The sequence below is a fragment of the Rhipicephalus microplus genome, chromosome 1, assembly GCF_043290135.1.
Source record: "Rhipicephalus microplus isolate Deutch F79 chromosome 1, USDA_Rmic, whole genome shotgun sequence".
NCBI classification, from domain to species: Eukaryota; Metazoa; Arthropoda; class Arachnida; order Ixodida; family Ixodidae; genus Rhipicephalus; species Rhipicephalus microplus.
The window spans coordinates 269,859,799-269,885,613 of NC_134700.1; the positions used below are offsets into that span (position 1 = coordinate 269,859,799).

Genomic DNA, 25,815 nt, shown 5'->3' on the forward strand with positions numbered 1-25,815 from the left:
TAGCGCAGCCTCCCACTGCTCCGGTGTCGGTATGCTGTTTCTTGGCACCACCTGTGAGTGTTACAACTAAGAATCGGCTGTTGTGGCAGGTAGACAAACATGTCCCGTCATAACCGGCGCGTGCCGGGCATTGTAGCCTTTCAAATTTAGCGCGTTGTGCGCTGGCTCCGTAGGATGCCGCAGAAGGTTCAACCACGGCCAATCCAATCCAAACCGTCTAGCGAAAATGGCCGGTGCTCGGGCTGCGGCGAAATTTGGTAGCCACCTGAAGGAACTACGATTGCACCTCTGTCAGAAGTCTGCTGAAAGTGCTGGTGCTCGGTAAAACTTTCTGCTTTCTGCCTATCTTGCTTGATGGCCATTCGTTGCAGCATTACCGGCGAAAGCGTAGACTGCTTTGAAGTGTGCGGCCGAGTTTTCTACTATCTACGTATTCCCGTTTGCCGTTTTCGCTTCGTTAGACATTTGGTAAAAAAAGAAAAAAAACCATATTCGAGAGTAGTTAGCTTAGTTTGATATGACTGTGTCCTGTTGATTTCTTGCACACTTTAACGGGATATTAACAGCTGTCAAGGACAGGCACAAGGTTGATCGGGGACCATAGGTCTGAAATTACGAACGACTTAAACATCAGGAACTGACGCTCGTTGTAGAAGCAATAGTTCCCAACATAATAATGATTTACAAGCCTTTTACTCTTTGTCGTCGCGATATTACGGTTAAGCTTTGCTGCTTTTCTGTGCGTGCAGGGAGTTTGTAATGAAGCACTACCGCAGCGTGAAGAACAGCAACCCAAACCTGCCAATCCTCATACGTGAATGCAGCGGCGTACAACCGAAAGTTTACGCGCGATACGGTAAGCCGGTTTATATTCGTACTGTACAGCTTTGTGTCCAAAAAAACTGTTTTGCCGGTTTCGTTTGACTTTATGCAGTATGCAGCTGGAATTGTCTAACACCATTTGATTGGTTTGTCAGGTTTCGGTTCCGCAGGTTCACTGTTCCAAGTTTGTTTGGTTGCAATTGTTGGCGTGCCTGAGAGGGAGAAATGCTCTGCGCGAAGGAGTATCTTACGAAATAAATGTGTAGTGAACAGAACACAGCACATAAGCAAACGAGAAACAGACACACGTTTACTATTAACCATCGATGTCAGCCGTAACTCAACTCGATAGCCGCATTTTCGATGAAAGGGAAAATGCTTGAGGCTCTAGTACTTGGATTTTGGTGCACGTTAAAGAACACCATGTGGACGAGATTTCCGGAACCCTCCACAACAGCGTATCTTGTAATCATATTGTGGTTTGGGACATTAAAACCCCAGGTATTATTATTACTGTAACTTAACCGGTGCTTTGAAGTTACTTGATAACTCATGCGATAAACTCATGGGCTCATGTGGTAAGTGACGCTAGACAATCAGTGTTATTTTTTATTTACCGAATAAAATGATGCAGATGGTCTGTTAATATATGTGTCACTTTAGAAGGCAACGTAATGAGCTTCAGTGATGAGCCTGGTCGCTTAATCTACACTATTGCAATAATCTTGATCAGTGCAAAAAGACGATAGGTGCTCTTCTTGCAGTGAATTGCGAGGAAATCATCGGGCTGCTCTTTCATAAGGTTGTTCTCATGTTGACGCAGCCCGCCGATGAGGCATCTGCCAGTTTTCTTCATGCAGCTACCTCTGCAGATGATTCAAATTTGGTAAATTACGCCAGTTGCACACTTTTCAAGCTTCTCTCGGTGTTTATTTTCACATGGCAGTTCTGTGCATCCTGGTCTAGTCTCTCTGCAAAGGCCTTTTAATTTGTTAACAGCTGGAATTGTATGTAAAAGTGTCAAGTGACAAGGTTCATCACTGAACTTCATCGCCTGCCATCAATAATGACACATGTATTAACACACAATATATATCATTAAACTGAAAAAAGCTGCAATTTTATAATCTGATGTGAATACTTATCACATAAGCCCTGACATATTTCATGCATGTTGCCTTGTTGCTTGTAGCACATTTTGTTTAGGGTCAAGTGCAGGCTACATGTATGCTGTTACCCTGCAGCTAAAAATTAGCTATTGGAAAGTTTCACGTTTGCATTTATTTTGTGCTTTTTTGAGTCTGCCTTCTGGTGCACTACACCAGTATCCAAAAAAAAATTCTTAGTGTACCAATAAGTCCAGCACGCATCAGTGAATTAATAAATTATATTTTTATGAACACCTAAATTACTCAAATAAGTCGCCGAGTCATTTGTATGTGATATCATAAGTGTGCTCTGGTTTCAGAATTTGGAAAAGAGAGTCATGCTTCACTTTCTGGGCTCTCAGCCGATCAAGTCATGACTACGATACAGCAGATGGCGCAGAAGACTGCATGAGAGGATCACCAGTTGGTACTTGTAGATTGTGTTGTAATGTCATAAACAATAGCATCAGACACGCTGCCTATGACAACTGCTTTATTCATTGACTGTGTATGGAATGCCAGGAGCACTGTTTTGGCGGCACTGTGGGACAACACTGCGAGCAGTTTTCACTGGATATTTGCTCGTCGAGTAGCTCGCGGCCAAGATTTGCACATAGCTTTACCTGTTGGCGGAATTCGCCAACTGACTTCTTAACCACTTGTTGGTTTCAGTGTGGGAAGCAGAGCTAGACTCGGCTAGTGACTGCACTCGCATGCAAGCGAATGAAATTCCATACCACAACACTGACCACTTGAGCGAAATTCTTCCCGCAAATATTCTGCAAGAAGAAGTATCGGCACATGACACGCTTTTCTTTATTTGATTGCTTCGCCTTGCAGTCGATTATGCCCAACAGAGTGCACACCACAAAGCTGGAAGCAGCTAAAAAGAAAGCTCACCCCTGGCACTAGAAACGTTTACAACCTTCATATCACCGTAAAACCATAGCGAGACAGTACACAACATTGTTGATGTAATTCATCCGTGTACATAATACTATAACTCAGCCATGGTCTTTTAATGTTTAATAACTTGGCATGGCCGCAAGAGAAAAAACATGTACAGAGTAATAGATTTTACATGAACAGAAATGTCATTGCCAACCATGTAGAAAATGAAATGTGTATATAGGCATTTCTTAAATGCACACATTGCACTTTTATACTTCAAAAGTGGTGTGTAAAGAAAACCAACAAAATAGTCACACACTAGAAACTCCATAATTTATACAAAACTAAATGCCCATACCTTCGTTCCACTACATTATTTCTCGCTGTAGGGCCTTGTTTGCTATGATGGGTAAATTTCAAAACACCCTTTTTGCTACATCGAAATGGATAATAAGAAAGCCCTTGATAATGAAATTTAATTTGTAGCCCCGTCCTAAACCTTTTCTAATGTTGCTTTCAAACACAGTATGCTGACGATCAATTTACAAACCTTTCATTTTGCACTCTCTATGCTAGAAAACAAGTCTGAACACTGGCCTACAGCTAACCAGTAGCAAAGCCAACTATGGTATACGTGCAAGATTGGCAAACATTCCCAATGATTCAGCCATTTTCCGTCTGACATAAGAATGTTAAATAAGCAGACATTCAGAAATTCTCTCTGCTTTTGTTTGACGATTTTGCATCAGAAGAAGAGTCGGATTACTAGGTACGATAACACTTTTTCATGGGCAAGTTGGTGAGTTTTGGAAAATGTAATCATAGGCCGTTAAAATAACTGATGCGGGGGAGATTCATAGTGTGACAATGTGTCTGTTTTCTAAGAGTGCCAGGAGGACGTTTTTCTTCGTGCTGTGTTTATCGTCTATCCGTTTCCTGCTATAAAACACTAATGTAAACACCCTGAAGAATCCAGTTTCCTACTTCTACAGCACCATGTAGTTACCACTCAGTATGCATAAACAAACAAAACAGACTGCTGAACATGGAAGCGAAATGACTTAAAAAATAAAAAAAAGAATGAGTGGCTTTGTGATTGGAACAGGCATTGGCCATGAAAAAACAAGACTTGTGCCTACACAAAACCAGTAGCTCTGCTTTGCTGTAGGCCAGTGTTCTCAGATTTGGGTGCACGTCAAAGAACCATAGTTGGTAAAAATTTCCAGAGCCCTCCACAGCGGCATCTCTCATAATCATAGGGTGGTTTTGGGACGTTAAACCCCACATATATCAATAAAGTAGCTCTGCTTGCTGAATATCTTGTTTTTCCAAGCTTCTGTAATTGCTGCACATGAAATGGTATTCTGGTGCAAGTCCAGTTCAATAAAAGAGCACGGTTTTGCATTCAAATTAAGCAGGCTTTCCTTCAAAAGAAATGTATATGTGCTATTTAGATCTTTCCGTCCATTCGTATCAAGCAAGTGAAATTAAGTGACATCGACATTAATAGAAGTTTACTGTGCGAACTCTTGCTAAGAATGCATGAAACATTATGTGAAATGCTTTAATGCTTGACGAGTTTTTGATATATCTTAATGCAAGCCGTGCCACAGACCTTGAAGTCCTGAACCAGAGAAAGGTCTTCAGTGGCTGCTTGAATGATAGAATCACACCAACACTCGTACCTACATAGTGACATAGTTAACACACAACTTTATTATTGTACACACTGTACTCTTGAAGCTATTGAGCTCACCTAAGTTACCCGGCCCACTTCATACATTTCCTTATGCTTTTATGAGCCATGTCTCGGCACATTGCAAGTACACTCCCTCCAAAAAATTCACACTTACAGGCACATTTGACTTCATTACACACAATGACCTATAAGCAAATGCAGCGACACCAAGGAGAGATGTTAGTAATTTAGTAAATTATATTGTTTTAGTAAATTACTTTTCAATAGCCTATTATCATTCTAGCACTTATTCACTAGCAGAATATAAAATTGTTTACAAGTAAGAAGAAAATAAGACCCTTTTGATGATGTCACCGTATTACAGATTTGGTGGATTTTTTCACATTTTTCGGATAGCTTTGCTGGACTGGGCATTTTCTAATGCAGTGTTGCTTGTTGTTACTAAACTGATAACTAGGCCTATGCAGCTGCTACCAAAATCTATTGAAGTGTTGGGTATTTGCAGCAGGAGCTTAAGACAGCAGTGTTCGCTCCCCTTCTCTTTCTTTCTTTTTTTAGCTCTTTTCTGGAAAACTTGGTTTTACAGATCTAGCTACATACCAAAAAAAAAGTTGCGACCTCCGAGGTATCATTTCGTACCACAACAATAATCGTCATACCACGTGTCTAGTAGCTCCAGATCACAAAATGCGCGACATAGCTTTCTTTATAAGAAACTGACAAGCACAAAGTTTTTAAGAAAAGAAGGGAAGCAAGCCAGATGACAACTGTAGTGGTACAAAAGACTCCTCAATGAGTGCAAACTGTTTTCAAAGTGTGCTTGTAAAGTGAAACCAAAGGTGTATTCTGTCATATTTATAACTAAAGTACTCTTAGAGAAAGCACACCTTACGAAATAAACATGTTTATTTCAACTCTACTATTCAGTTGTAGTTGGTACAGGTGCAGAATCGAGGAGGCCATGAATATATTTTTTTTTATCTCAAATTCAAACACACTCAATAACCATTTATTTGAGTCGTGCCATTTCACAGAAAATATTGTCTCAACTTGTCTCATCCTTTCTCTTCCTCCAGTATGTTTGCGAGATGATTGGCTCAGGCATGCACCTGAGCTTAGCTGACAAGATTAAAGGAAATTGCACTCTGTTCACAACCAAGTGGAGCTTTCATGTCTTATTCTCGGAAAATCGTGAATACAACAAAAGCACACCCGTAAACCATGCCTACAAAATATATGAATGATGAAAGAGTAAGACCACATACAACCATTAGTAACATCGTACATCTACATTCATTCCTAGCAGTGTTAAACATTCTGCACTGCTTTCTTTTATAGTGCACCATGATGCTATAGCGTACCGACCATTGAACACTTAAAACTAACATACTCATTGGTTACTTTGAATAAGAGCAAGATCTGTACTTGCCATGTCACTGCAATTCTGCTTCCAGCAAGATGAGACAAAGTATGCGAGTAAAAATTTTGCTTCAAGCAAAGTTATTCTACTTGCATGCATTACATGATTTTTACTGTACCATGTGCAATATTCAAAGAGAGAGCCCTCAATGTGGACAAAATCATAAGCGAAAATTGCACTCTAAATAATGTTGCCCTTTTCCCATGTGCATTTATTCGTGCCTGCTGGTAATTTCCAGCTCTGCGCTATGGGTATAGCAGTCATATATGCCCAAGTTTTGAGTAGTGCAGCTTGTCAAGAGTGATAAAATTTTTCGCCTGCGCTCGTGTTAGTGGTGTGTAATACTGACACACCACTAACACGTTTCATAAAATGACTGATACAAATCAGTGCGACCACTGATTTGTGACATCTCACTATGTTGTTCTATGAACAAAAATGAAATGTGCAGGCAGAGGAATGCATGTTGTATTGCACCAACATAAACTGCAGCAGTGAACTTATAGAGTCAAGCTGCAATATAAGTGTGCAATAGAGAATAATTTACCATTAACAGCAGTTACTAAAGGTCCACACGAGTGCCTATTTTAAAAAATGTTTGCCTGAGAATGTGCCACCTTCTCTGGATACCACGCCCACTCAGATTTTTCATAAATGCTCTACACACGTGCAACCATAGTCCTCAAAGTTTCAATTATGTATCACGAGGCACGAATTACTGCCCATGCGACGTATACATAACATCTGCCTCTCGAGCAGACCTCATATCAGGTGCACAGCAACTCTTTATACAAGCCGACACAGAGACAAGCAGCTGGAAGTTCAGAGTTCAACGTCACCGGCGCAATGCCCTTCTGTACATGGAAGCCAGGGCGCAAGCTGCAGAGTTAACCAACTGCGCGTCGGGAATGCCGCCAAGCACGGCTCTCCACTCGGATTGTGGCACCACCAGACGAGGGCTGGCCACTTCCCCAACAGTGACCGCAAGGCCGCACCAACGAAGCGGGTAGTCGGCTGGTGTCCTGTCCTGTATCTCTGCAACAAACTCGGCAGGTACAGGTGTTGGTTGGCCAAAAGTATGCAGGAACACTCCGCATGAGTCATCCTTTAGTACGAGGCAGTGCATGTCAAACCAGCTGCAAACAGATCAAAGGCAGATATGCAAGCCTCAATATACTTCACTAGTGAAATGCAAGAGGGAAGTGTTTACGCTTAAGAAGAGCGCGCAATGAAGGAGAAGTGTGCAATGCATTTCTAAGCATCTGTTCACAAGAGATGGCACAGATTCTGGGCACCTGAGGCACAACTACTGCAATACAATGCAAACTGATATCTTCAGAAAAGAATGTATGCAGCAGTGAATGTGTACATTCAAGCGACAAAATATATGTCCGCAATGAAGATAAATTCACCATTGACAGCAACTACCGACATTCCAGTCGAGTGCTTCTCATAAAGAACAAAGTAAAGTTTGGCTTAAACTAGCGCCGCATTTTCTCGCCTACAGCCTGCAAAAAAAAAACAGAAAAATGTGCTTAAAAAGTTGGGGTGGCTATATGCATTTTTTTCTTTCGTAGAAGTGAAGAGCACGGATTATAGGCAGCAGTGGGTTATATGTGAGATACAATATTTGCTTCTTTGAAGATAGTACTAAAAGTAGGATATCCACTAAACGAAATTATGAGCGCAGTAAAAGTCATTGACAGAAAGAGACCGTCCAACGAGTTATGCTCATTTTCCTAAATCTTGAAAGGAACTGAGTGTCAAAAGGTTGATTTTGCCGCCAGTATGATATGCTGCCAAGGAGTACGCAACACTTAGCTGCAGTTAATGTGGTCACCACAGCAGAAGACCAGCATGCGTCAAACAAACCCCTGCCAATAATATACTCTTTTGGTGTGTTCTCTTCACGGCAGTGCAATGACTTTCCAAAAAATCTGTATGACATCGTAAGTGGAAGTAGCGTACAAAGGTATAGGTAGGCATAAGTTATTAACTTATACCAGCCTAGCTGGGTAAGATAATCTTTGGTTACTAACTGTGTGCCTTAATTTATCCTTCGTTAGTATACATTGAACAGCGTGAAATGAGTTTTTGTAGCCAACTGTCATGTTGGTAAAGGTGGCAAAATTTTCTTGAAGAATTCCTTACAGTTTTTGGCCTTTGAAATGTTTTTTTTTTCTTATTTGGCTATACTACTACCTCAAGAGCACGAAAATAATGTTTTCTGGGCACCCTATAGTATATTTAAGAAATATGGCACCAGTTCCTATATATAAGGACATCAGGCAAGTGGCAGCGTAGTGAATTCTTTTTATTTGAACCCTGTTAACACATTTTATATTATTAAAGCTAGCATGCGGCAACAATGCATTAGTTAAACCGTCTGAAAGGTCCAAAAGCGAGTTCTTGCGGTCGTGATACACAGCATCACATTGCATTCGAGTGGTCGTCGTCTGCTCGCTGGACACTTTTTAACCAAAGTGGTTGTTTGGGCATATTGGTATGACATATTGGAGGGAAACAGCACGAAAAACAAAAGACCAGGCAGAAAAGGACGTATACAACAGTACTGACTTACAACAAAAGTTCACTCGTCAAACAGTGCGTTATATACCTGTGCAGTTAAAATGAAAGAAAAAAGAAACAAAAATAAGTCAAGGATAAATGAAATATAAGCATCATCACCAAAAAAAGTGCATGGTGTGACCAATAAACTTTCGTCGCAAGTAAGCGTTACTGTACATGTCCTTCTCTGCCTGGTCTTTGCCAAAAAAACGCTTTGCAAGTTCTAACATCCTGCTTTACTGCAGCAAAATTTTTTTCGCCCATGTCTGCAAGAGCAAACCGATTAAACTTCACTTCATCGTCATTATTTTCTAGCTTCCTCAAGCACCATTCATACAGCGCACAAAGCTTATTCGGATCCATTACGTACAACCTTGCCAACTGAGCCCCCTTATTGATCAGCTATGAAATCCGAGCTGGTTTTTTGAAGAAAATTGCAAGACATAGGAAGCTGGCACATGCGCTACAATTCTGGATCAGCACGCATGTTATTCGGGCACCCTGTTATCCTATACTTAGATCGTGAAGGTTGTGTGATGGTGCAGGTGACGCAAACATGTTATGAAAGACCCACATGATAAACAAGCAGTTGAACATCTCAGAAACAATAGAAAAGATGTTATCGCTACAAAGATAATAGTTAATCAGCAAAATGTAATCAATTATTCGGGTGCGAAGATCGTCGTCCTTTCCATCATCTTGCTTGCCTCTTTGCGGAGTTCCGAAAACACTGCGAATAAATGACCGCAACCTATGTTTGTGCAGGTGTACCAAGGATACCTCAGACACTTCTTTGAATACAAATGTTATTTATGTCACAATTTGAAGCAATATTTCTTCGTGTATTTTTTTAGGACACAAGCGCCAAAAGAGTTAATCATCTTAGGTGCAGTGAACACTGCCTCATCAAATGATCACTTGCCAGCAAGTGATCACACAGCTGCTTTATTACTTGTTTCTTCACTTTGAGTTCATTTTGATTTATTTATGTAAATATCCAAACAGCCCTATAATGCCTTGCATGGATAAAAAGAGGGGAGAAGCAATCGGCAATAAATTAGTTGCTGTGTTTATACTGTATGTGCCTCTTTCAAGCCTATCCAGGTCGTGCCTTCTTTTTATTCTTCTTGTCAATTACCAATGTGCCCAGGCTTCCAGGAACTCTTGTAAACAATCAGATGACCAGTTATAGGCAATACTATGCATAACACACTTAACAAATAGGTAATACAAACACAACTATGGCAGAAAGAAAATATATTACTACTTAAGAGAAAGAGCTACGTCAGAAAGCACCACGTGCAGTCAACCAGCCACAGTGAATCACATCTTTCACTCGAGCTCCCCCTGTGCATGAAGGGCATTATTAAGGTGGATGCATGCACTCCACAAGGTTACATGTCACAGAACTCGGGGCCACTAACTTTTGGCACGACCAGCCAGCCTTGCTGATGCACAGGCGCAGCTAGATATAGCATTAGTAAGTTATACAAGTGCTTCGGCTATGAAATGGTCCACAAATTCAGCTATGGTAAAGTGTCCACTTTTGCATTAATAATTTTCAAAGTTCGTGAGATCAAGTTGAATGGCAACTTTCAATAACTGAAACTGGTGGTCATTGTAAATAAAGCGTGATCATTCATTTTGTTTGATGTCCACGTTGTAGTGTGAGGACTGTGCATTGAAAGCTGGAACCACTGGGAAGAGGGACCGGAAGTGCATTCAGAGATCTAGCATATGTCTTGTTCTGTGGCTTTCTGCAATTCATTCATCACTCTAAACATATAAAGTAAGGCTCAGGATTCTGGTCCTAGGTACACTCTTCTATATGCATAAAAAGTACCTGAAATATACACATGCAAGTAAGCTTATTTATCAGAAGTTCTCGCATAGATAACTGTGGGTGAGGTGACACCACACATTATGATTAGGCACTGATCTTATCGCATTTAAAAATTTTGTAAGCGTTCTTAAGCCCTGTAGGCTTATGCCACAGGAGCGAAAGAAAGACACGCCTGAACGATAACCGATGCCAGCCCGGAACGTGAGCCGTGGCTTCACGTGCCACGGCCTAGCGCCTTCTTTATTTTCTTCTGTCGCCATCGCGCGCTCTCCGGTTTGCGCGCCGCCCGAACGAGGGAGCTACAGGGCCCCCCGCGTAGACTGGAAGTCGGAATGTGACATGCCGTTTGTGGTATTCCAACGGAAGATCAGTCGTAGATGAGAGGCTTTCTAGGGCGGTCTTCAGGTACGCCGGCTTGAGTCGGTCCAAGCTGACTGTCTCTTCACGGCCGTTCTGAAGTAGAGTGGCAGTTTTGGGGTTGCGGTGAAGGACGCGGAATGGTCCGTCGTAGGCTGGAGTCAAAGGTGGTCTGACCGCGTCGTGGCGCACGAAAACATGTGTTGCAGTGGCCAGATCAGGGTGGACGAATATGGTCTTGTGTTCGGAAGGTCTGGGTGGAGTGGGCCGGAGGTCTTGAACGCAGTCGAGGAGGCGTTGTAGGAATTGCTGTGGCTGGTCTGGTAGCTTCGTTGACGTGAAGAAGTCTCCCGGAAGCCGTAGAGAAGTGCCATACACCAGCTCTGCTGTTGAGCACTGCAGGTCTGCCCGGATGACAGCTCGTAAACCTAAGAGCACCAGTGGCAAGGCATCAACCCAGGTGGCTCTTATTGAGGCGGGTAGTCAAGGCGGTCTTCAGTTGTCGGTGAAGGCGTTTCACCATGCCGTTGGCGCAGGGATGATAAGCCGTGGTACGGCAATGTCTGGCTCCGAGGATGCGATTAAGGCAAGTAAACAGCGAGGACTCAAACTGACGTCCACGGTCTGTTGTCACGGTGCCAGGACAGCCAAAACGGGATACCCACGTAGAAATGAAAACGCGGGCAACTGTCTCGGCTGTGATATCTTGAATTGGAACAGCCTCTGGCCAGCGTGTGAAGCGATCGACCATGGTCAATATATAACGGTACCCCTGAGACACTGGTAGAGGGCCCACAATGTCTAGATGAACATGGTCGAAACGACGGCCGGGTGGAAGGAAAGGTTGGGGCGGCGTCTTAGTATGACGGGAGACCTTTGTCATCTGGCAGGGCAGGCACATGCACGTCCAAGCGCGCACATCACCGTTGATTCCGGGCCAGACATAGCGCTGGGTGAGAAGACGCTGAGTAGCCCGAATGCCAGGGTGACAGATGTCGTGTAAGGAGTGGAAAACGGTGCGTCGTAATGTAGCGGGAACGAAAGGGCGGGGAAGGTCAGCTGAGACATCGCACCACAAGCGCTCAGATGATAATGGATGAGGCACCAGGCGTAGTCGGAGAGAACGGGGGTTCTCCCGAAAAGTGGCAAGCTCTCTATCATCCTGCTGTGCCGAGGAGAATGAGGCCCAGTCGATGGTTGGCGGTGGAGAGGCTATACGAGAAAGGGCATCTGCGGCGGTGTTGTCAGCTCCTTTCACGTGGCGGATGTCAGTCATGAACTCCGATATATAAGCCAGATGGCGGAGTTCACGGGGCACGTACTTGAATGAGTTAGTGCGGAAAACATACGCCAGTGGCTTATGGTCAGTCAGCACGTAAAACGAGCATCCTTCCAGGAAATGCCGAAAGTGCTGTATTGCAGCGTAGATGGCTAGTAATTCCCGGCCAAAGACGCTGTAGCGGGTCTCAGCAGGAAGTAGCTTCCGAGAGTAAAACGACTAAGGGTCTCCACTCGGAGTTAATGCACTGCTGTAAGACGGCTCCAACGGCCACGCTGGATGCGTCCACCATCAACCGAGTAGGGGCGTTGCTGCGTGGATGAATGAGAAGCACGGCGTTAGCGACCGCTTGCTTAGCAGCAGCAAAGGCGGCCTGGGCCTCTGACGACCAAGGAATGGCGGAGGACGGGCCGGCGGTCGACCGAAGGAGGTCGGTGAGCGGTCGTAGCAGTTCGGCACATTGTGGTATGAAGCACCTGGAAAAATTTACAAGCCCCAGGAATTGGCGTAATTGGCGCAGTGTTGTAGGCTGAGGATAATCATGAATTGCTTTAACGTGGGACCGGAGAGGGCGTATTCCTTTGGATGATATGTGATGGCCCAAGAACTCGAGCTCAGATGCGCCGAAAGTACACTTAGAGGCGTTCACAACGAGGCCGTACTGCTGAAGACGTTGGAACAGAGCGCGTAGGTGGTGCTCATGATCTTCAGGTGTGCGGCTGGCGATGAGGACATCGTCAAGGTACGCAAACACAGTAGGAAGACCCCGTGTGACCTCAGAAATGAACCGCTGGAAAGTTTGAGCCGAATTGCAGAGTCCAAAAGGCATCCGCACGTATTCAAACAACCCAAAGGGCGTCGTGATGGCGGTCTTAGGTATGTCGGCGGGCTCGACAGGAATCTGGTGGTACGCCTTAACAAGGTCCACTTTGCTGAAAATTGTGCAGCCGTCGAGGCGCGATGTAAAATCCTGGATGTGAGGTAGAGGATAGCTGTCGTGGACAGTCTTGGCGTTCAACGCTCGATAGTCCCCACAAGGACGCCAGTCACCAGGATCACGCTTTGGCGCCAAATGCAGCGGGGAAGCCCAAGCGCTTGACGACGGGCGGATAATGCCGAGCTGCAGCATGTGGTCAAACTCCCGTTTAGCAATAGCTAGGCGGTCTCCGAACAGGCGGCGTGGTCGAGCGGCTGCCGGTGGACCCCGGGTGACGATGTGGTGTGTCACCGTATGTTTAGGCGGCTGAGTGAGGTTGCACGGTTTAGTTAACTCCGGGAAACTCGCCAAGATTTTTTCGAACGGTGAGGAAGGTATCAGCATGCGGATGGCCATTGGAGCGATGTCGGACAGGACTCCCGAGATGGAGAGACGAGTCTTACCATCTATGAGGCGGCGCCGCCGCACGCTGACGTCCAAATCGAAGTATGAGAGGAAGTCCGAGCCGATGATCGGTTGAACCACGTCTGTGATGACGAAAACCCACCGGAAAATGCAGCGAAGGCCGAAGTCGAGGGTGAGAGATCGGAGCCCATACGTTGCTATAGACGAGGCGTTGGCAGCACGAAGCACTTGCCCCTGTGACTTTGAACGATCAGCCTTACTCGGGGGCACAACGCTAATTTCCGCGCCCGTATATATAAGGAACCTGGCGCCCGATAGCTGGTCCGTGACCATGAAAAGGCGGCTGGGACGAGAAGGGAGATCACACGCCGCCATCAGTGATCCCGGCAGGCGTTTCCCTGCCACGAACATGGGGGTGTACACTTCGTGGCTCGGTGTCGGAAACGCCGGTGGTACCAGCAGAGGGGTGGAGGGCTGGGACTCCGAGCATCTCGTGTGCGTGGAAGAGCTCGACGACCGGAACGAGGCGAACGAGTCTCCTGCAGGGGGCTCCGGAGTGCGGCAATGGAGGCGGCGAGTTCGTCGATGCGGGCCTCAAGGCGCAAAATCGCTGTGTCTGCTGGTGGTAAGACAGCGTTGACAGATGGGGAGGTCGCTTCATGAACCTGATCGGCGAGCTCCGCCAGGCAGTCGAGATTGACGTCGCCGGCCGCCGCGAGGACGAGGCGGATTGGCTGAGAAAGGCGTTGGAGGAAGAGCTCGCGAAGCAACGCTGAGTGGGCAGAGACGTCGTGTTTCCCAAGAAGCTGTCGCATTCGGCGCGATAGTTGGGAGGGGCGCCTGTCGCCAAGGTCCCCCTCTGCAAGGAGCTGCTGTAGGCGGACGCGTTCCGAAGGCATGAATCGTTCCAGCACCTTGGTTTTAAGGTGCTGATATGGCGTAGTGTCCGAGGGGTTGGAGAGGACGTCGGAGAGCTCGCTGGCAACGTCAGGAGGAAGGACGGAGGCTACGTGGTAGTAGCGTGTCGTTTTCGAGGCGATGCGGTACAGGGAGAATTGCGCCTCGACCTGATGAAACCAAACTTGCGGGTCCTGTGGCCAGAAAGATGGGAGACGCAGTTGCACGGCCGAGACGTCCTGCGGACGTGAGGCTTGTTCGGTTGAGGGTGCATTCGAGTCAGTCATTGTCTTCGTCCGAGGTCACCACATGTAGGCTTATGCCACAGGAGCGAAAGAAAGACACGCCTGAACGATAACCGATGCCAGCCCGGAACGTGAGCCGTGGCTTCACGTGCCACGGCCTAGCGCCTTCTTTATTTTCTTCTGTCGCCATCGCGCGCTCTCCGGTTTGCGCGCCGCCCGAACGAGGGCGCTACAGCCCTAACTACACGCAGTGAACAGAAAGCAGAGGTGTAAAGTCCACAAGTTTATTGGCCATTTACTGCTGATCAGACCTTTTAAAAAAAAATCGAGAATGGCCAACTGCTTCATTTTCATAGGTATGTGCCTTCAGCACAAAGCTCTCTATACCAGTTGAGAAGCATCACGGTTTACCGTGCGTGTGCTTTGTTTCAAACATTTGTTTACTTACAAAGCCTTTTTCCTTGAAGGCCTCAGGCCTATTTTTCATTTTTTGACTGTAGGGATTATATAAGCACACGAATTTTTAAATAATAGAGGAAAAGCAGCAGATAATTTCTGGCACCGAAGTGCAAAATACATGAATCAACCGAACGATGGAGTTTGAACGAAAAGGCTTTTGAATACGTTGAAAAAATAGAGGGCCAACCGAGAAATTGAATTTTGTTTGAATTAACCGAAAGTATGAATTATCAGAGTTTGAATCATCTTGAGTCTACTGTAATAATAGTTGACGGAGATTAACATTCCAAATATAATTACGAAATGCCATAGTGGAGGGCTCCGGAAATTTCGACCACCTGGGGTTTTTTAACACGCTGCGAAATCAAAGCACACAGGTCTCAAGCATTCCTGCTTCTATCAAAAATGCAGCCGCGGCATCCAGGACTCCATCCCGCGATCCGCAGGTCAGCAGGCGAGCACCGTAACCATTAGAGCACCGTGGGGAGAGTCGCAATAGATAATGATCAGTACGGCACACATACCTGTCCGGTGTGAGCTCTACTATAAAGCTTTCAACAGCCAGGATGGGCTGGGCAGCAGGAATGCGGCCTGTCATCTGCAGTGATGTGATCTTGTCTTCAGCTGCTTTCAGGCCAGCTGCAAATCCAACAGGCTGGGGTGCCATGTTGGATGGAGGCATGGTAACACCTGTCACTGTAGCTCTTCCAAAAATTTTTTGGAATGCCTCACGGACAGGACCAATGATGCGGAGGTCATCGTGGGAGGCAACAAGAATGTCAATGTCACCACCAGAATCTGTCGTTGAAGGAAAAAAAAAAGTTAAAGATGAAACAGAGTGAAGTCGCATAAATGAACTTCACATGAAATTGAAAAACAGAGTGGAGTTGCGTAGATGAACTTAAAAAAAAAGTCACAGCCTGAAAATGCAATAGAAGACTTGGTACACTTTTTTGAATAGAATTTTTAGTAGAGTAAGGAGATGGAGCAATGCATTCCCTCTAGAATTTTTTTTTTTAACGTTAGTTTTGATAGCCTCTTCTAGATATATTATTTTTTGTCAAATACTGGTAACATTTTCCTTTGGCACAGCACAGCAACTCTTTACAAGTCTCCCACACATTACACACTAAGAGTCAAATTACAGTGGCATTTCGCACACCTTCTGTAAGCTATGAAGAGAGTTATCATGTGTCAACGAGGTCTCTGTTCTCAAAAAACAACAACCATTGCCAATATAAACATGACACTATAAAGTCTATCAATGAGACCACATAGCCGATGAAGTGGATGAAGGGATGACCACGACTCTATCTCACATATGTAGAGCATCAAACACGTTATTCGAAAGCCATAGGTTCAGTGCCTGCCAATGACAAGTTATCTTTTTGTCGAATTTTTTTTTCTTCACATTTACATTACAATTACTTCTAAGAACATCCCCTATACTTTCCTTGGCATCATTGTCTGTTAGGTCTCATTAATATTGTGTCTAATAAAGAAAACAAGCCCTTACATTCACACTTTTTTTCTTCACTATAAGACACTCCAAGATATATTGGAAGGGCAAAGGGGGCATATTACTAAGCTTGAGAAAATGAAAGCAAGAAAAAAACACAACTGCACAAGTGAAATCTCATAAATGGCACTGAATTTCTTGTCAAGGTTGGCAAGCACATATCCCCTTCTCATAGCTATTGGTGATATCTGTAGGAAATGCCTATAACAGATACTTATGTTATGACACTCACAAATAAATTCTTTCATTCCTGGGTCCAACGTGGTGATCATCGAGTCAACTGAGTTCTGAAATCAATAAAAGATTTCAGTTTACAATCATCGGTGGTTATTCTCGACACTGTAAGATTCCCACCAGAACAAATGCCCAGAATTCACATGCATTCAACACTCAGCTCCACAATTAAATAACTCCTAGCATAAAGCAATGAACACTCAACATGGTTTGCTTTACATTTCTATATTGCTGTAATTGCAAGTACATAATAAACACAGTGAAACCAGTGTTTGTATATAATAGACACAGTGAAGCAGTCAAAATAAGGTCAGTGAAATTGCCAATTTACTTTGTTGTACCAAATCCTTGGTTAAGGGACAGACAATTGCTCAAAACACGAATTTATACAACCACACTAAGGAAAATGTATCACATGCTGACTAAAGTGGGCCCCATTCGTCTCATTAGATGTGGATGCAAATTTACGTCATTTTGCTGCCTCGTGCGGCAAAAAAAGCAAAGATCATGAGAACATTTACTGGTGCACCTGGTTAATGGTCTGTATATCAGAGTTGAAATACAGTGCACTTTTCTTGTTATAATTTTTTCTAGCCTAGACTCTGCTGATACGCCTTTGTTTGTAGTGAGCAGAACAGTGGCATCACCTTTGCTTGATGCTTTGCTTGATGTATGATCCGATGCTCATGAACAGCACCACGTGACCTCCGCATTCAGCTCCAGCAACTAACTGATAGAGGAGGCCGCGAGTAGCATGAAAGTAATCTGAGGCACTAAGGGCACCTGTGCCTCAGTCAGGCACATGCAGTACCGCAAGTGCTGGACTCGTGAGGCGGCAAAGGGATTTCACATGACTATGATGTTTTACCGGCTTTTTATATCGAAAACCGGTTGAAAATGGCAAAATAAAGGTGGCGAACAACCGCTGCACTCACTTTTGTGGAAGTTGCATGGCAAGTGTAAGGAACAGTTTGTAAAAAGTTCTATCCAAATTGCTATCAATTCCCAGCATTGTTTGAGGAAGCATTTGTACATTTTTAGCGGCTCCTCACGTCGAAACATTCTTACAAAATGTCCACGTACTTCTGGTATCATCTACTACAAGTTTAACCACTACTGAAGAGAAACTTATTGCACTGTGAAAAACTGAGTCAGAAAAAATCAGCAGTCAGTTCCTTCAAATTTAAATTCAATGTTTTACACAAGGCATAAGCTCTGAAATATTATTTTTACATGAAAGATTGCACAATACTGTTTAAATAATAGTGCAATAGGGAAAAACTCAAACCAACTATGTTAAAAATTTTGATTAACCTCAGAATCAGTAACCACAATTCCAATACTGTGTGGACGAAACCGTTAGAAATTATGGTCCGAAACACTGTGGTAATGCGAGCTAAACAAATTTACTGCACCTGTTCTTCCACTGTCGCTTGTCATAAAAAAACCTCGGACATTGCACTGAGTGATGTGATGACAATGGTATTATCATCAAATAAACCACTTTTCAGTCCAGTCAATACACATCGAAAATTATCATGCACCACAAAAGCAAGAGCTGTTGTCTAATATCTTATGAAATTAAAGCAAACCCTTGAATTGCAGCATCTGTGTGCATGGTGGCTGCATTTTCTGTTTCGCAAGTCGAGCGGAACCCATTATGGCATCACAAATTTCTTTTGCCACTATGCATTGCCTCAACAAAAGCCTTGTATGTTGGCTTTTGCATAGAACATTTAAAATAATCAATTTTACAGAGCTGACAGTATTGCTACTGGCAATTGCATTCAGTTTTAGAATATCTTTATCGGCTGCTTAGAACTTGCTGCAGCAGAGGCCTTAATGGGAAAAAAAAAAAGAACTTGAATTCGCCTTTGCTGCGAACTTATTTTATTCTTATTTAGAGGTCAAAGCAGGTTTCCTCAAGTTTAATTTAGTATAAGCATTTATATAGCCAACCAAAGAAGGCATACACAGGTGAATGCTTTAACAAATAAAACACTAAACAACCCACCTTGGCTTTCTCTGCAACTTTATTCAGGAAATCGTTGCCTTTAAACCAACCCCACATGCCACTATTGCCAGATGGCAACTGCGGAAGGTTATGGTCGTAGTCCGTAGGAAGGGAGACTGAGAAGGACTGATCTCCTGAACCAGTGCTAAAACAAAAAGAACAAAGATTTTTTGGGTAAACAACAAGGTACAGGTCTAGAAAATATAAAGAAACAAAGGGCGACAGAAAGAACAGTTACATTAGGTGTTATTTCTGTCCAATGCCAACAACCCAGCAGTACTTGCTTTTTCTTGTGTGTCATGCCTTTAATTTCCTCATTCGAGACTTATGTACACATGAACATACCACGCATCACTACGTAGGTAAAACATTTACACTGGCAAATCATGGCTCACAATAACCCTAACAGACATCACCAAGCATGTTGACAGTACCTCAACACTTCTGATTAACTGAGAGGAAGCCAGTACAGTAACCTATCCATGCTATGTGCTCAGTCGTTTCTATTCCCCAATTTTACACTACCGTCCTGGGTTCAATTGACCTTCTATCAAGAGCTTTACCTGATTATCATGTCTATTTCTCATTTGGGGTCGAAGAGGTCAGTATGGCCGAACCATTCACTGCAGTTGTACAGTTCGTTCAACAACTAATACGTAGCAATAAGGTACTTCCAGCAAAGTTTTCCACCATTTGTTGCGGTCAAAGCTTTTATGCAAACGGCCCTTCTGTTACTTGAGGTTTAGCACGATCAATTGACTCAAGGTGACAAAAGACATGAGTACACAGGCACGAAATGTGCAGTGCCTGCTAGCTTAGCAGTCTTTTCCTTTTCATTGAAGTTGCTTTACTGCTGAAAGAAAAATAAACTTCACCCGCCTTGACATGGGTTTAGTCACCTCTTGCTATAGGAGCAGCAAAAATTGCCCCTTTAACATTGTCAGCTGACCATCTATAGCTGAGATATTGCTATACCAACGTTTAAATGCCTATAGGGGTCCTGAAAACATTTTTTTGAAGTACTCATCAAATAACCTAAGTACCGAGGTTTATGACCTCACAAATCGACTGGCACAAAAACTTTTAGAATTTGTCAGGAATAAGCTAAGCTACAGGGATTTGTTACATGCTTTTTACACTTCCTCTTTTTCTTCATCCAGATGAGCACACAGTGTATCATGAACTTCAGCACACATTGCGCGCTCGCTCACTCCCAGCAATGACCTGTGCATGTCAGTGTTGCGATGTGTAATTTTTGCTCAATATAAAATGTGGTGCCAGCAAGTGGCAGCACCTAATATGGCAAGAAGCACTTCCAATACAAACGCTATTCTTGATTGTCAGCTATCAGCCAATAGCAGCATTCACCCAAAAGATGAATAAGAGTTCAGGCCAGACACTTTTAAGAAAGCGAGTATGGGCCTCTGTATGAAAATAGGGTGCTTGGGGAAGCGGAAACTTCATACTTTGCTCGTAAAATCTACATGCTGCGCGTGACTACAAAATTCACCTGAACCGTTCATAGCCATACTTGCTGTTTATAAAATGTGTTTATTCACCAATCCCAAGGGGTCCCCTTAATATCAGTAAGAAAACCAAATGCCACCACAGCTGTTATTTTCATGGCAATCAAGCACTTACGAGTATGCAGGGTAGGTGTGGCTAGGTTGGCTTGTGTAATACCTGAAACAAGATGCAGGTATGCTAACAGCACTAGCACGCAAAAAACAAGCACAGTGTCAATGCACATGCTATGCGCTTAGCCAGTCATGAGGTAGAGAAGCATGGTAAGAAATATAATATTTATTTACACCAAAGCATACAGTTTGGACAAAAAATGTATGAACTGTTACAATCTCACAACCAAAAGCGTTCATTTCCTAGAGCCATGCATTATTAATAAAAGCAGGTTATTAAGCAACGAAAATGTTCACAAGCACTGTCTGAACATTAGAGCCATGCAATTGTCATAAAAGTTTAATTCACCACTAATACCCAACTAAAACGTTAGCCCCCCCCCCCCCCCCCAAAGAAAAGCTGACATGCATTCATGCAAGGTCAGACAACACAAGATGTACACAAAAACTAACTGTGTCACTAGTTAAAAAGAAAGTAGTACCGCTTTAAAATGCTATTTGGAAGTACGGTGGAGTGAAACAGACCAAGTTACAATGAGAAAAATCAAGCTCTAGTAAATGACCACACTTCACGGTCACCGCAGAACTTTCTAATGTGTCCTATACAAAGCATGACAGAAAGAAAATTGGGGACAACTCCAACCCTTGGTCTAGGTGTCTGGTTGTGGCACTCGCAGTTTGGTGTTTTGTGCCCTGGTGTTTTTCCTTATGTTAACATAACATGTTTCGTTGCACTGCCAAAGTGGATCTCAGAGGCCACATAGGCCTGCATGACACTTTTAAGCATGTGTGAGAAACTGTTAAGCAAGAGCTCATAGGCGGCTTCTATGTTCGCTAAAATCCTGGAGGCACACTAAACGCAAAGGAGGGTGTATAAGAAATACACACTTTTTTTAAGTTGGCCTGAGCACACACCTTTCGTAGGACACACTACTTACCTTTTCGAGCCTTCATATCCATTAGGCATTTAAGCAGCAGTCAGAAAAGTATTTATAGCCCTTGTGCGAGAGCTAAATATGTAAAAGTACACAGCATGTACCACGAAGGTCATCATGGTTAAATGCCTTTATAGTTAAGTGCTGGATACCTTAGGAATACTGTAATGTGCAGATGAAAAGTTCATGAACATGGTGTGTCACTAAAGATGACATTTTGACAAGTGGACTTGTGTTCTTCAAAGCTGCAGCAGTTGCAGCCTTGAGGAAGACACGTTCGCTTGTCCAAACGATGGCTCCAGCGACATCATATGGTCACGAATTTCTCATTTTCTCGACTTTCATCTTCACCCAAACGTCTGCCTTTTTTATATAGACTGCTTCTTTGTACATTCCACACAACTTAACGCTCACAGTGTAGCCACCACATAAGAAATTTCATGTTATACAGCTCATATTTTTTTATAAAACCATTCGCTACGAAGGTATTCGACTGCACTATGTGTAATGTCTCATTACACATGATGGTGTGTACAGACAAAATATGGTCAGCAAATACACACAGCGCATGTAGGAAGTCCTAGCCGAACCAAACAAACTCCAGCTTACTGTTGTGGTGGCGGTGGTGGCTGTGATTGGTGCTGTGCTCCCATCGGTGGCGGTTGATAGACCGACTGCATGGTTGGTGGAAACTGAGATGCGTAGGATCCAGGCACTGGAGCCACCACTGTTGCTGTCACACCTGGCGGCGGATGCGTGCCACCGGGTGAATAGGCACTCGACACCTGGGTGTGCTGGAATGGTGACGGCCGCAGAGGTGCCTGGCTCTGGGTCAGTGTCTGAGGGGGCATGGCTGGTTGGAAAGACGTTGGCACCGTCGTCACCACTGGTGGGCTTGGCGGGACTGCTTTCTGCTGCGTTTTCTCTGCACTTCCCACTGTCTGCTGTGTCTTCATCGCGCTTCCTGCTGCGCTGTCATCTGGATGGCAAGGCCGTGCAAAAAGTGCACACCCACATCAGTTGCTTTGTCTACAATTATACATACCAAGATGACAGTTCAGAATTACACTTAAGTGTGCAAAGTAATGTAAACATGATTAGTTGTATGCTCCAAATGTTCTTTTATTTGTACAAATAATGTAAGAAATGTGCATTTTCTTATGAACATCTGGGTACTATTAGCGGTTGATTCATCCAGCATATTGTGTTTTTTTTTGCAGGTTGTTCTTTTATTGTTTTTGCTCAAAGTAGTAATGAATAACAGGCAAATTTGACATAAAAACATAAAGTGCTTGTGAGATTGATGAACTTTGTTTTTCTTTCAGGTGTTATAGAGTGTATAGCCCTATGGTTTTCGTTATGATAAAAATAAAATAAATTAAGATTAAGTTTTTACCAAACAAGGTTAACTGCAAATATAAAGTGTTACATTCCAGCATCCATCATACGAGGGGAGGGGGGGAGGAGGGAGAAAATTTTTAGTGTGTTTGCGTGAGAATATCACATTGTTTTGCCAAGCAGTGAAATCTTTTTTTCTTCATACAGAGCACATTATATTCTTTATTAGCTGCTATAAATAACAATTACTTTCTCAGCTCCATTAGATGCTCTAGTACAATGAGCAAATAGGGCATATAGACTATTCGTGTGTTGTTTCTACATGTATTTCATTTCATTATGCTACTAAGGGATACTAGGGTTTTTCTTTAATCTTTACCTTTTTGTTGCTGTTTGTTCTTATTCTACTCTTGTTCAGAAGAAAAAGGAAATCGATAGACACATATAGTGCTTTCTCCTCATGTGTTCTAGATTACAATTATTCATATCACATGCAATTCAAAGCCTCTCATGATTTCAAGAACTGTGTTCAAACATTATGTTCCAGTAATCGTGAGTTAAGCAGCCACTGCAGAATGCACACGCTGTGGAATTAAAGCTGTTCTGTTTAGCTTGATGCATCTATTTAGCAAATCTATGCACTCCAAGTTTATCACTCCAAATCAGTAATTATAATCTATTTTTCTTTCAGTTAGGTTTGCTACTGGTTCATGCACATGCCAATATTATGAGATAATGTATCAGTAAGGCGTTCTTGCTTCTGTGCTGTTTGATATGCTGTCTGACATATTGTTGTACACTGAAGGCGGCAAAAGTCGGCGAAAAAAATTGGTGCTTACTCAGACTCACTAACGAAATATATTTTACACGCACTCAGACTCACAAATACCTTCCTCAACCGAACTCACTCAGACACAATCTCACAGACATATTACTCAGCTGGACTCACTCTATGTCACGGCTCTAGCCGAGCTTGAGTGAGTCCACTTGTGTGTATTTTAGCATAAAATTAGTTTTTTTGATACTCTTCAATGTCGATGTTTCTGATAATCGATACTTCACTATACGCCTTTTGATCTGCCTTCAAACATAAGCACGTGCACAGGTGGGGGGGGTACAAAGTCTGCTTTATTTATTGACCTAATAGGGACGTGGGGTGCTGCAATGAACCTTTGCCCCTTCTGGGAATGGGGCACGCCTATGCCTTCAAATACAAATTATCAGTGGTTCAAATCCAGTAAGGACATCTTTATGAAATACGTAACTCACTCAAAATATTAATCAAGAAATTCCCTACAGAGTTTGTGGAGGTAGGTCATGGCACCTCTCTGCCTAGCTCACATATCCAATCAATAAATATTGAGGTGGTGCACGAATGCTATTGCATTGAAATATTTCTGAATATACTTCAGTATAAACATATGCCAATATAAGGCTAATAGTAATGCCGAGGATTAGTAGACAGGACCATAGGTTCGCAATACAAGGTCAAACTCACTTAAGAAATCTATTCACCGATTACGGCTCACTTGGACTGAAGCTTAATAGTATTTATCTCAAACAAACTCACTAAAAATTGGTGTTAATATGACTCAAACTCACCAAAATATTATTTACCTTGACATACTTTGATGCAGACTCTAACACAACCTAAGTGAGTAGATTTATGATTGAGTTTGCCGACTTATGGGTAGCAGTGTTCCAGCAATTTATAAACATGGTCTTCAGCACATCACAGCATACAATGTCTCGTAGAGGCAGAATCTAAAATTATTATTTTTTTAAACATTACCATCCCAAGATAACAAACTGGCACAAGCTTCAGAATATGTATTAATTTTTAATTCTGAAATACTAAAGCATATGGCAACAGCGAACAACAGCGATTTACTCAAAATGTGAAAATTCAGCACTATATCCTAAGCTACCTGGGAGTACACCCAGTAATGCGCACGTATAAAACCACATATTATATTTTTGCTTGTGATGGCAGTTCCAGTCGGATCAGGTCGAGTAACAGGAACTCAATATAAACTAATTATGTACCATCCACATCGCCAAGCCGAGTGTCCTTTAGACTTCGTGAGAGCCCGCAAGTTTCACGACACAACTGGGTCACAAAGAGGCACCAGTTCCTTTGAACATATGCTTGCACCGAAAACATACACTCCGATTTGATCCCAAGAACGAGTATGAAGCTTTCTCTAGGTGCTTCCAGCGGGGGCAAGCATGCGATTAAACTATAACCAACGCAGCCACATTCAGTATTCGACCTATGACCTATTTAAATTTCGCACGCGACGGGTGTTTTCCGCAAGATAACGTTTGAACGCTTCTTGTCTCTCTCTTTTTCCGCTTCAGTGCTTTAAATCAGATTGGGGGCAGAAGATCTCGCTTTCATTTCGCAAAGCGCAGAGCACATGCCACGCTTCTGTTACGTGCCGAAAGGCCAGGTGCCGCTCCTGGACGCCTCTCCAAGTACACAAGAGAAAACGAAAGCAGAAAATGGCCAGAGCAATGAACACCCATACCTGTCTTGGGCTCGGTGGTGTCGGAGGGCATTGACGCGTCTTTGACGGCGACGAATTCGAACGTAGAATCTCCGTTAGCATCGTCGGCCGCTTCTTCCATCATGGTGACTGCAATAATAAAGGAGCGATTTCAATGTCTGCTTTCCAGCAGCTGTGCGATCCGACGCGGCCCATTTCGACGTCGGCAGCGCGCTAACGGAACAGCGACTATCGCGTCATCAAGCAAAATTTCTAGATGGAAACACGGAGGTGGGCATGTGATGTGTTATTACTAATTAAGTCTCATTACGAACCTGCGATAAATAAAAGCGATGGCACGCACCGACATAAATAAGTGCGCAGGCGACCACTGACGGCGGTGCACGCTCGATCGCCACGAAATATTGCGGCCTCCGATCATCGACAAAAGCGAGTTGCGTTAAGAGAGCACTTACCGGGGCTGATATGTTCAGCTCAAGTCACTCTGAAAGCTCGATCTCAAGGTAATTTGTTTTCGCAGCTGACAAGCGCACCAAGTTTACGGACGTCGAAAACGAAATCAGCAGCCACGTCTGAACCAGTGTTGTTACCTTCTCAAGCTCTTTTGCGTCAGGTACAAATTAAATTTGCAATAACAAATAAACTCGTTAACTAAAAT

The 25,815-nt window shown here is 43.5% G+C and overlaps 2 protein-coding genes across 4 annotated transcripts; one reads left to right on the top strand and one right to left on the bottom strand.

Moving 5' to 3' along the window:
* Positions 1–201: 201 nt before the first annotated feature.
* LOC119187993 (NADH dehydrogenase [ubiquinone] 1 alpha subcomplex subunit 2-like) lies at positions 202–2,458 on the top strand. Its single transcript, XM_037436041.2, has 3 exons — positions 202–321; positions 750–856; positions 2,291–2,458. The coding sequence occupies exons 1-3, from the start codon at positions 227–229 to the stop codon at positions 2,380–2,382; spliced, it is 294 nt and encodes a 97-aa protein (XP_037291938.2). The 5' UTR covers positions 202–226; the 3' UTR covers positions 2,383–2,458.
* Positions 2,447–25,746, bottom strand: LOC142817334 (protein PRRC1-like). 3 transcript variants are annotated; one of them, XM_075894371.1, is made up of 8 exons: positions 25,613–25,746; positions 25,179–25,286; positions 21,919–22,288; positions 20,379–20,420; positions 18,738–18,882; positions 16,722–16,776; positions 15,495–15,768; positions 2,447–7,116 (listed from the first exon to the last, which is right to left on the bottom strand). In XM_075894371.1, the coding sequence occupies exons 2-8, from the start codon at positions 25,279–25,281 to the stop codon at positions 6,816–6,818; spliced, it is 1,290 nt and encodes a 429-aa protein (XP_075750486.1). In that variant the 5' UTR covers positions 25,282–25,286; positions 25,613–25,746; the 3' UTR covers positions 2,447–6,815. The 3 variants fall into 3 exon arrangements, with proteins under 3 accessions (XP_075750486.1, XP_075750490.1, XP_075750492.1); XM_075894377.1 differs by lacking the exon at positions 2,447–7,116 and adding an exon at positions 8,274–9,278; XM_075894375.1 differs by lacking the exon at positions 20,379–20,420.
* Positions 25,747–25,815: the final 69 nt, after the last annotated feature.